We start from the raw sequence: 12,364 nt of genomic DNA, 5'->3' as shown, positions 1-12,364 counted from the left end.
ACTCTATGGAACCTCCTTTTAACTTTAAAGTTGGAAATCAGTCTATTGAGAAAAGGTAAGAAATGATTAGAGATGATGATTTGGGCTGTAGTCTTAAATTCAACCAACTCTCTGACCAATCGATTGGTCGATGGTGAAAAGATGATTATAAAACAATGCGTCCGTTATCTCTGGATCAACATAATCTACCACAGTGCGTTGTACTCTACCTGCTAGCCTCAATATCACATAAGGGCTGTTTGGAGAAGGGCAGTGGGTTTCAGACCCCCTCGGTCCGAGTCCACTCGGTTAGGGCAGAGCTTCAATATGAAGCAGACAGCGGACGAGCCACGGAGCGTCGGGCAGCGTCGTTTATAGACACCACAGAAGAATTGATTATAGCTTTTATCTGTGTGTAATATAATGGGGCCCACTGGATGCTGCTGGGATTCGTACCAAGAAGCCAATTCTGATGTGTTCCCACTCAAAGCCTAGTGAGCGTTAAACACGAAGGGAGATGAAGAATCACAGACGTATTAAGAAAAAAGTACCCATGCCTTTTTAGCTGATCTACCCACAAACTTACTTTACCGTTTGCATGCTTTTTTGTCGTCCTTTTTAAACAAATGCTGCCAGATCGATGACTTGGTTGCAATCAATGAGTTAATTGCGGAGTAAAGGTTCAGTAAGTTAGGACTAGCGGTCTTCCTTATGGGCCAGTTCAACGTTGAGAAACCCGGGGGTTTGACCTCTTGTCTTATAAGTCTTATAGTTTATTAAACCATCTAATTATTAAAACAGAAACTATGGAGCCTTCAACCTTATTTTCATTCATAATTAATGTTATTTCTAACACAATACAGTCCGTCACTCAAATATAAAACACATCGGTCTGCATTTGTCCCTCCCGGCCCTAAAATAATGGATTAAGAAGCTCTTTGTTCTTATTAAAGGAACACCAGCCATTGTCCGACTAAAGAGTATTTGGTCCAACAAGTGCATATCGATTAACCAGTCAACCAACCGACCAGAACTTGACATCCCTAGAGATTGTATAGGTACAGCTTCTATCAAACTTCCAGAAATCCTGTTTCTTGTTTTCTAAAAGAGTCCAGCAGCAGAGAGCAGACTCCCCTGGACCCAGCTGTGTCTCCATGAAGAGTGACCGGTCTATGGAACATCATGCTACCTTTAAAGATGGAAATCAGTCCATCGAGAAGAGGTGAGGATTCATCATATATTATAAAGGTACAGCTTCTATTAAACATCCTTAAATCCTGGTTCTTGTTTTCTAGAAGAGTCCAGCAGCAGAGAGCAGACTCCCCTGGTCCGAGCTGTGTCTCTATGAAGAGTGGCTGGTCTATGGATCCTCCTGCTACGTTTAAAGATGGAAATCAGTCTATTGAGAAGAGGTGAGGAATAACAAAGATCATAAAGATACAGCTTCTATCAAACGTCCATAAATCCTGGTTCTTGTTATCAGACTTTACTGGCACTGATGTTTCCAAGTCAGGCAAAAATGTAAGTGTGTGTGTGTGCGTGTGTGTGCGTCAGGGATGGAAATTAATGCCCGCCACCCGCCATTTGCGGGTGGATTTGTAAGGTGGCGGGTGAATTGTGTCACTTCACCCGCCACTGTGTCGGGTAATACTTTCCAGTCAGGTCCGATCAAATTTGCATATTTAATACATTCATACGGCGCTGCACAGTTCCCCCTTCTTCTACGCCACTTTTGCTGAACTGCGACTGTCCGGCATCCGGGATAATATACCAGTAACAGGGCTCTCGAGTCTCACGCATTCGGCGTGAGACACACGCAATTCAACCCATGAACACGCTCACACGCCACCACACTTCGTATTTCTCACGCAGAGAAATTACCAGGATAGCGCTCACCAATTTGGGCCGCTATTAAACAGTGTTACAGGTAGGAATCAAATGGGTTTCCCGTACGTAGGGTAACCAGACGTCCTCTTTTGCCCGGATATGCCCTCTTTTTGAGACACTTTTAAAAAATGTGTGGCGGAATTTAAAAATCGTCTTGGATTTTATTAAAGCCTCATACATGTTCACATTGAATTTGCGTTGCGTTTCTCTGGGTCGTTCACAAACTAGTTAGGCTACGCCAGGGCTGTAGTGGTCAAATTAGAGGTGGGTAAACTAGGAATTTTGTGATCAGACCGACCTCGTCACAACGCAAAGTGTTGCGACTCTGTAAGGCTAGCCTGGCTATATTCCATTATGTTATCAATTAAAGTCATATTAAATCAATCAATGACAGTCAATTAATGTGTTTGTAGTTTATTCAAGTTATTACAATTTCAACAGTAAAGAAAAGTATGCGTAGATTAAGAACTATCTATCTATGGCATGTGTGTATGTGTGTGTATTAGTATGCATGCTTTTCACGGTAGTACCCAGAGGGCCTCCTTGTCCTCCACGTCAGGTCCTGCCTTGCAGGGGCGTGTTCTGGAGTTCATGGCTCCCCTGTGCTTCACCAGCCAGGACTTCACATACGTGTTGGATTGAACTTTGTGGTGGCTGAGTGGTGGGCCATTCAGTTGAATAAACATCAAGGACGACACTGTGACCAAGTGCAGACTGCATCTCAGGGGGCACACTATGATGTTCATTAAGCTGAACCCCCTCTCACACTCAGCAGTGCTAACTGGAATGAGATGGTCGATATTCAGGAGTGGTGCAAGGTTTTCTGGAATGATGCTTGAGTTATCCTTAAAATCCCTATAGCCTTCAAGAATTTTTCTGTCATCAAGTCTGAACCTTTGGGCAAGTTGTTTCAACTTGGATTCCCCATACGGTTCCTCTAGGGGAACAGGCCAGTTTGCTGGGAAAATAACTTTAAAGAAAATAAATAATAAAATAAAAATATTTATAATATATAAAATAAAAATATTTCTAAATATTTTTATTTTTATTGGTTTAACCGCCAACCGGCCGAATTTAATTAAAATATATTTTCTTCTCCAAATTGAGGCTTTAAGATAGCGACCGAGCTATAACGAAGTTGATACGCCAAAACCGAAGTTTGATATGGATAGTAAAAGTAGTGATACCCAAGAAGTTTCAGGATATTCTGATTCGTAGTTTCAAATTAAAAGCCCACTAGATAAAGTGAAATGAGCATGGAATAAGAGGGCATTTTCTTTTAAATGTAATCCAAATTCATACCTAAATCATATCTAATGTCTCATTTTCTTTTAAATCGAATCCAAAATCATATGTAATAAGTCTCATATTGGAATGTTTGTTGGGCTTTTATTTTGAAACTCCATATCAGAATGTTCTGAAACTTCTTGGGTGACCCTATGGGGTTTTGAACTATAACTCTGAAGTGAAATGAGCCTGGAATAACAGGGCATTTTCTTTTAAATCGAATCCAAAATCATATGCCAGCGCAAGGACCAAAGTGTCAAGGAAAAGCTAAATGGAGAGGCTAGTAGGAGAAGCTAAATGACTAAGCTAATCGAATAGCTAATAGGAAAAGGAAAAGCAGCGGGGAAATGGAAATGCAAATGCCAAGGAAATCGCCCATTTAAATGCCTGATTAAAATCTGTGTTCTTAATTCAATTTGTGAATCCAGTTATTTATTTCTCTTTTTAAACTGCATTTTAAAATCGATTTTTTAATTGCATCATTTATTTATGATATTATTAAATGATGTATTTATTGACTGTTTTATGTTGTTTTTGTAAATCCCTTTTTAATTTGAGCTACTTATTGATGGATTCATATTTAATTTGTAAATATTTTTTTGTAATTCCTCTTTTATTGCCCATTAAAAGATCAAATAATGAATTACTTTATTATTTAGTCTATTTCTTTATTACTATTTCCGTGACACTTGTGGTCCTCCATACCCTCATACCAAATTTCACTTTAATATCAGGCTGGGTTGAATGAGAGGGAGAGCATAGGTTGAGAGTACGTAGAGACCGGGCAGCTTCGGTTGCTAGGCAACATACATTTGAAAAACAATGTTGGATTGAGCCGTTAGGTTACTAGGCTCACTAGCGGGCGGTGCCCCTTCATTTCGGTGGGGCAGAAACTACTGGCGTATGACCACACCCACAATTATGTATATTTTTAACATGTATATTTTGAGCTACATTAAAACATGTTAACTAAACTAATTAATAATAATAATAATACATTTAATTTAGAGGCGCCTTTCAAAACACCCAAGGTCACCTTACAGAGCATATAGTCATCATACATTTTTTAAAAAACAAGACATTGTGGAAAAAATAAATAAATAAATAAATAAATAAACATAAGCAATAAGAAATAAATAAAACAAAAACAAGACAAAACAAAACAAAAAACAATCAAAACAGTGATCAGTTAGACGTTGTGTGCGAGTTTGAACAGGTGAGTTTTGAGTTGTGACTTGAAGGTTGTAATGGTGTCTGACTGTTTTATGTGTGGGGGGAGGGAGTTCCAGAGCCTGGGTGCTGAACAGCTGAATGACCGGGCACCCATTGAAGTGAGTCGTGATGTGGGGATACATAGTAGTCCAGCAGAGGTTGAGCGGAGGGAGCGGGAGGGAGTGTATTCTTGGAGGAGGTCGCAGAGATAACTGGGGGCTAGGTTGTGGAGAGCTTTGTAGGTGAGGAGTAGGGTTTTGTATTGGATGCGGTAGTGTACTGGGAGCCAGTGAAGTTGAATGAGGACAGGGGTGATGTGGTCAGATGATTTGGTGCGGGTGATGATCCGGGCGGCTGAGTTCTGAATGATCTGCAGTCTGTTGATGAGTTTGGTGGGGAGTCCGGTGAGGAGGGCGTTGCAGTAGTCTATGCGTGATGTGACAAATGAGTGAACTAGGATTTCAGTGCTGGATTGGGTCAGTGATGGGCGGAGTCTGGCGATGTTGCGGAGGTGGAAGAATGCAGTCCGGGTGATGTTGTGAATATGGGGTGCGAATGAGAGGGTGTTGTCCAGGATGACGCCGAGGCTCTTGACTTTGGAGGAGAAGGGTACTGGGAATCCATCGATGATTATGAGTGGAGCTGGGGTGTGTTGTGATTTAGTGAGGGTGGATTTGGATCCGATGAGCAGGGCCTCGGTCTTGTTTCCATTGAGTTTCAGGAAGTTCCTGCTCAACCAGCTCCGGATCTCTTCCAGGCACGTAATGAGGGAGGTGGGGGGGATGGCAGGGGTGGGTTTGGTGGAGATGTAGACCTGTGTGTCGTCAGCGTAGCAGTGAAAATGGACCCCATGGTGACGGAGGAGTGTGCCCAGCGGGAGGAGGTAAGTGGTGAAGAGGAGTGGACCCAAGACTGACCCCTGGGGGACACCCAGTGAGACACCTGAACACCCAGATTTGTGGTTGCTTAGTTGAACAAATTGTTGACGGCCGGTGAGGTAGGATGTAAACCAGGAGAGTGCAGCACCAGTGATCCCAATACCAGCTAGGCGGTCCAGGAGCAGAGGGTGGGAGATGGTGTCGAATGCTGCGCTGAGAAAAAAAAAGGCAAAATTCGAATGCTGCGCTGAATTGTGAATAAGAATTAAAAATAAACTAATAGCCTAATGTTACTGCACGCTTTTGAAGTGCCATCCGCAACATTCGCCATATGATGTCCCTTATAGGGAAGTTATTTATTCCATGTTTTATTTTAACAACAGGCTTAGCGAGTGCATTGCAAATACATGAAAAGTACAAATACAAGTCATCAATCAAGCAGACCTTCGATTTGGAACTTGGCCCGACGATGAGTGCAAATCTCTCAATAACGACACTTTTGAAATCAGATATTTATCAATAACAGCTGTTTAAATCAGGTATGAAATCAGGTATGCAATTTGAATACCTGCTGAAATAAATAAATAAATAGTCTTCAATGCCGAAAGATACATGCGGAGTAATTCGATTTTCCTAGAATATTACCATGGGGCAGACTACTTTACGACCATATGGGCGTCTTATAGCATTTTGCGTATTGCAATTCTTATTGCAGCCTGCAGGGTTATGCGAGAAACATACGGAGGGACGCGGTCGTTGAGCTCCGCCGCCCCACATTGCATGACACGTTAAACTCAACTAGAATCGCCACCATCAATTTGATATCAACAGAACAAAAATAGTCGGAAAGCCTACAGAAACTATAGATAGTTAATGTGACAATCACATTATTAAAAATAAACATGGAGCAGTGATTTACTGAGGAACTTATTTTTTTGGGAGCATGCTTTTGCAGGGAGTTCGCCGCCCCACCTGCCCATATGGACGGCACGCGCCTGTTATGCAGCTATATATAAGGCATTCCAATCTTAACTTAAGTCTTAAACTATGATGTTTCTGTAATACACCGCCCTGCTCTTTTCTAATTATTATAATTTCTTCATAGATAGACGGTTGATCAGTATTACCTCAAGAATGTAGTCTCTCTGTCGCGCCGCTTGCTTCGTTCGTTTGGAGGACTCTCGCGCCTTCCTTGTATTCAAAATCAGTGCCGGCGGGAGTCTCGGGGAGGGGGGGGGGGGGGGGGCGCAGGCGGGATGGGGCAATATTTCCTGGCTGCATTCACTTGCAGTCGGTCATTTGAAACTGGCTTTCGTAAATGTCTTGTAAAAGCAAGAAAAATAAATAAATGAATTTGCCGCTGCCAACTGGGGTGGCAGCTGGATATTTTCGGGGATAACTCTCATGTAGGCAGCTGCACAGTATGCACTTTCACTCGCATCACTGACCTGAATCCACCTGTTAAAAAAGAGGTTCAAGTTTTCAGTGATGCGAGTGAAAGTGCATACTGCGCAGCTGCCTACATGAGAGTTATCCCCGAAAATGGTGAGTGCACAGTGACTCTTATAACAGCAAAAACAAGAGTAGCGCCACTTAAAAAAGTAACTTTACCGAGACTAGAACTCCTCGGTGCTCTCATCGGAGCTAGACTCAGTCACTATGTAATACGCACCTTGAAATGGAAAAGAATCAAGTGAAACTGTGGAGTGATTCTATGATAACTTTGCACTGGATAAAAAGTTCAGCAAAACAGTGGAAACCCTTTGTGGAAAACAGAGTCCGAGAGATCCAGAGTCTCACAGAACCTGAGCAGTGGAGCTTTTGTAAAGGGAAAGAAAATCCTGCCGATAGCGCCACAAGGGGCATAAGTGTGAACCAGTTGCTAGACAACACTCTGTGGTGGACGGGCCAGAGTGGCTTGAGCAAAGCGATGTAAATTACCGTGACAATGATATTGAACCAAACGAAAATGATGACGCTGTAAAAGAAAATATGGCAGTTGTGGAAATTACCAGTTTGTTAAATTCCAAAGGTTCAAAGGAAATGGAAATACTCGAAATAAAGAACCACAGTGACCTCAGCCGAATGCTGCGGATTACTGCCTGGGTCCGACGATTCATAAACAACGCCAGAGAAAAGGCAAAAAGCACTGGAACATTAACAGCTGGAGAAATCGCTGAAGCAGAGCTTTATTGGATCCGATTAACACAGAATCGAAGTTTCTACGAAGAAATCAATCAACTGAAAAGAGGTAAAGAAGTTAACTTTCAGTCCAAAATTAAGTCTCTAAGTCCCTTTCTGGATGACAGTGGAGTACTAAGAGTGGGAGGCAGGTTACATATGAACGGATTGAAGTTTGAACAAAAGCATCCCTGCATCCTCCCTGCAAATTACATGTTTTCTGAGCTGATTGTAAGAAAATGTCACCAGCAAGTGTTGCATTCTGGTCGCCAAGACACGCTAAACCAAGCGAGAGAAAGATTCTGGATAATGAAAGGAAGACAACTAACGAAAAGAGTTGTACACGCTTGTCTTATCTGTCGTAAATATAAAGCCAAACCAGCCCAGCAGATTTCAGCGCCTTTACCTGCGCAGCGCATTGAAGAAGCGCCTCCGTTTGAGATCACGGGAGTGGATTTTGCTGGACCTATGTACAGTAAGAATCAAGGAAAATGTTATATTGCTCTTTTCACCTGTGCAGTCACCAGAGCCATTCATTTAGAGTTGGTGACTGATTTGACTACGGAAAAGTTCCTGCTGGCGTTCAGACGTTTTGTGTCACGCAGAGGACTATGTACCACAATATATTCAGACAATGCTAAAACGTTTAAACGAGCCAACAAGGAGTTGACAGCATTGTGGGATTCCCTGTCATCTAAAGAACTACAGGAATTCTTTGCTGAAAAACGAATAATCTGGAAGTTTATAGCAGAAAGAGCTGCTTGGTGGGGTGGAATGTGGGAGAGAATGGTGAGGTCGGTGAAGACATGCCTACGTAAAGTTCTGGGAAGATCATGTCTGAAATATGAAGAAATCAAAACCATTCTGATAGAAGTGGAAGCAGTTGTTAATTCCCGTCCCATCACTTTCACCCACACCAGCAGCGAAGAGCCTGTCCCTCTAACGCCATCCCATTTTCTAATTGGTCAGCGTCTAACAGCGCTCCCATCCGCTGGCAACGTAACCGCAGCGGCCCCCAACACAGACCAACGTCAGTTAAACAAAAGGTGGAAATACAGACAGCGCCTAATCAATACATATTGGACCCGCTGGAAGAAGGAATATCTCCTGGAGCTACGATCTGCACATTGCTCATCTCATGTAAAAAGATGCACAGAGTTAAAGCTCGGAGACGTTATCCTAGTGAATGAAGACAAACTGCCCAAACATCTTTGGAAAATGGGAAGAATCAAGAAGTTTATATCGGAAGAGATGGAAAGGTACGCTCTTGCCTTGTTATGCTACCTTCAAGGAACCTAATCAGAAGACCAGTACAATTACTGTATCCCCTTGAACTTGATGTGTAATGAGAACCAGAAGAGTCTCATTGGCCGGGAGTCTGTTGCAGCTTTAAAGGTGCTAAAAACAAGCGCACCTTAGTGGTGACGTCATGTCACACACAGACAATCGTGAATTAATTGATTAGAGGGGGGTAAGGTTATATAGGGACCTTGTAAATTGTTTGATTGTTGATTGTTCATGATATGCGACCCAGTGTCATGATGTAAAGAGAGAATAAACGAAAACTAAAGAGAGATCCAGTTTCTATCATTCCTGATCGAATTGTCCTGCATTAGGTGGCAAGGCTTTTTTTAGGGTGGCAGTTGCCACCCCATGCCACCCCAGTAGATCCGCCCCTGAGAGGTAAGAAGAGGATCTCTCTGTCTGTGACTGTTGTCCATCTCAGAGCTCAGCAGTGATGCATCATGACTCCATCATTAGTCTGATGTAACTAGCTGTGTGTGTGTGTGTGTGTGTGTGTGTGTGTGTGTGTGTGTGTGTGTGTGTGTGTGTGTGTGTGTGTGTGTGTGTGTTCCTCACAGGCCACACCAGAAGAGGTCAAAGGTTACCAGTGCTCAGTCTGTACAGCAGCCTCAAACAGAGCTGATCAAGGTGTGTAAATGTCCACCAAGAAGTTTGACTTCAGCTCTACATGAACATCAGAAAGCATCTCTTGGGGAGCTCATAGTCTCCAGGCTTCCCTCTTTAGACCAGCTGACGTGAATCCAGGACAGATGCTTCTTATGTCGGCAGTGAGTTCAGAGTAAAGTTCTCCTTGATGTTTGTTCTGTTCCAGAGGGCTGAGGAGAACGCACACGCTTTCCTCGACAAGGAGCTGAAGAAGCTCTGGAGGGATCTCTTCCCAGATTACCCACAATGCTCAGAGAGTCAGAGGGAGGAGGAGGAGCTAGATGGTGAGAAGGAGGAGCAGAGGAGGCGCGCCATACAGGGAGTGGTGAACATCACAAAGCTCTGCCTGATGGAGATGAACCAGGAGGAACTTGCCGACACACTGTGGGGCGGTAAGAGGCTCTTATCTTGAAGACAGAATGAAAATGTATTTTCATTTGTAATTCATCATTGTGGAGAGATCTTTCTTCTTGGGGGTTTAGTGGTTTGATCCAGATATGAACGGTTATTGTGGGTCGATCAGGTTAAATGGATTGATCCAGATATGTAGGCTTATTGTGGGGGTATCAGGTTAAATGGTTTGATCCAGATATGTAGGGTTATTGTAGAGGTATCAGGTTAAATGGATTGTTCCAGATATGTTGGGTTATTGTGGGGGTATCAGGTTAAATGGTTTGATCCAGATATGTAGGGTTATTGTGGGTCGATCAGGTTAAATGGATTGATCCAGATATGTAGGGTTATTTTGGAGGTATCAGGTTAAATGGTTTGATCCAGATATATTGGGTTATTGTGGGGGTTTCAGGTTAAATGGTTTGATCCAGATATGAAAGGTTAATGTGGGGGTTTCAGGTTAAATAGTTTGATCCAGATAATAGGCAAGGCAAGGCAACTTTATTTATATAGCACTTTCATACACAAGGCAGACTCAAAGTGCTTCACATATAAACATTGACATACAATAAAATAAAACAATAGATATTTAACTGAAAGCTAAAGCAAACATAAAATAGAAAAAGGCATTTTAGTATTAAAATAGAAAAGAAAGGCAAAGTTAAATGTATTTAAGATTTAGCAGAAAGCTATAGCAAACATAAAAGTCTTCAGTCTTGTTTTAAAGGTGCTCAGAGTTGGGGCAAGTCTTAAATCCTCTGGGAGTTTATTCCAGCTATTTGTTGCATAGTAACTAAATCCTGCTTTCCCATGTTTTGTGTTTACTCTGGGGATAATTAACAGATTGGTCTCAGAGGATCTTAGTGGTCTAGAAGGCTGATGTAGTGGAAGCATATCAGTTAAATATTTTGGGCCTAAACCATGTAGGGATTTATAGGTTAGCAACATGATTTTAAAGTCAATTCTCTGACCTACAGGAAGCCAATGTAACGATTTTAGAATTGGTGTAATATGATCAAATTTTTTGGTCTTTGTTAGAACTCTAGCAGCAGCATTCTGAACAAGCTGAAGCTTCCTGACTACCCAGACTTCTTTAATAAGGGTTATTGTGGGTCCATCAGGTTAAAGAATGTTAAACAATAAATTGCAAATCAACAGCAGAATAAGAGATGCAGCAATATCTTGTTAGATTAGGATGTGAAGTCACTTTCCACTGATTCACTATCATTATCAATATCAATAGGTCGATCGTATTACTGTGGAAATAACCAAAATTTTGCTTACTAATTTTTCATGGCCAGCTTCTTGTACCACAAGTAATTAAGTCACTAAATATCATGAAATCGTTCATTTTACAGGATATATTAACATGGTTCAACTGTCTCCCTCCACTATCTGATGTCTTCTCTTCATTCTCATTTAGGATCTGCTGCTGTCGAGTGCCAACCACAAAATCAAGTCTCATTTGAAGAAGAAGTTCAAGTGTGTGTCTGAGGGACTCCCTAAAGCAGGAGAGCGAACAGGTCTGAATGACTTCTACACAGAGATCTTCATCACAGAGAGAGGCAGGTGGAGAGGTCAACAAGGAACATGAGGTCAGACTGATTGAAACCGCTTCCAGGAAACCAGCCAAGGAAGAAAGACCAATCAGATGTGAGGACATCTTTAAACCCTTACCTGGACACGATCAACCAATAAGAACAATGATGACAACTGGAGTGGCCGGTATTGGTAAACCGTCTTAACACACAAGTTCACTCTGGACTGGGCTGAAGGCAAAGCCAACCAGGACATACACTTCACATTTCTCCTCACTTTCAGAGAGCTGAATTTACTGAAAGGGAAAGAGTTTAGCTTGGTGGAACTTCTTCATCACCTCTTTATTGATACCAAAGAAGCAGGAATCTGCAGATTCGACCGGTTCCAAGTTGTCCTTCATCTTGGATGGTCTGGATGAGTGTCGACTTCCTCTGGACTTCCTGAACAACCAGATATGGAATGATGTCACAAAATCAACCTCAGTGGACATGCTGCTGACAAACCTCATCAGGGGCGACCTGCTTCCCTCCGCTCGCATTTGGATAACCACACGTCCTGCGGCAGCCAATCAGATCCCTGCTGAGTGTGTTGACATGGTGACAGAGGTGAGGGGGTCACCGACCAACAGAAGGAGGAGTACTTCAGGAAGAGATTCAGAGAGGAGACACTGGCCAGCACAATCATCTCCCACGTCAAGAAATCACGAAGCCTCCACATCATGTGTCACATCCCAGTCTTCTGTTGGATCACTGCTTCAGTTCTGGAGGACATCTTCAAAAACAAAAAATCCCAGATCGAAGAAATGCCCAAGACCGTGACTCAGATGTACAGCCACTTCCTGAGGGTTCAGTCCATACAGGGGGACAGGAAGTACCATGGGAGGGCTGAAACAGATCCAGACTGGAGCTCAGAGAGCAGGGAGATCATTGTTTCTCTCGGAAAACTTGCTTTTAATCAGCTGGAGAAAGGGAACCTAATCTTCTACGAGGCAGATATGGCAGAGTGTGACATCGATATCAGAGCAGCCTCAGTGTACTCAGGAGTGTTCACCCAGATCT

General features: G+C 42.6%; 1 protein-coding gene across 1 annotated transcript; it reads left to right on the top strand.

Moving 5' to 3' along the window:
* Nucleotides 1–5: 5 nt before the first annotated feature.
* On the top strand, nucleotides 6–11,328 carry LOC130402206 (uncharacterized). The gene is made up of 6 exons (XM_056606376.1): nucleotides 6–55; nucleotides 1,088–1,201; nucleotides 1,275–1,391; nucleotides 9,287–9,356; nucleotides 9,541–9,766; nucleotides 11,191–11,328. Exons 1-6 carry the CDS (start codon nucleotides 6–8, stop codon nucleotides 11,259–11,261), a joined length of 648 nt encoding a protein of 215 aa, XP_056462351.1. The 3' UTR covers nucleotides 11,262–11,328.
* Nucleotides 11,329–12,364: the final 1,036 nt, after the last annotated feature.

This window comes from Gadus chalcogrammus, chromosome 1 (genome assembly GCF_026213295.1).
Source record: "Gadus chalcogrammus isolate NIFS_2021 chromosome 1, NIFS_Gcha_1.0, whole genome shotgun sequence".
NCBI lineage: Eukaryota > Metazoa > Chordata > Actinopteri > Gadiformes > Gadidae > Gadus > Gadus chalcogrammus.
Note: the sequence above shows the minus strand (reverse complement) of the source record. Positions and strands in the feature narration are given on the sequence as shown.

Excerpts from the sequence above, each read along its gene's own strand:
- LOC130402206 (XM_056606376.1), top strand. The coding sequence starts at position 6 with ATGGAACCTCCTTTTAACTTTAAAGTTGGAAATCAGTCTATTGAGAAA. Across the intron at positions 56-1,087 it reads AATCAGTCTATTGAGAAAAG|AGTCCAGCAGCAGAGAGCAG; the intron begins GTAAGAAATGAT and ends GTTTTCTAAAAG. Across the intron at positions 1,392-9,286 it reads AATCAGTCTATTGAGAAGAG|GCCACACCAGAAGAGGTCAA; the intron begins GTGAGGAATAAC and ends TGTTCCTCACAG.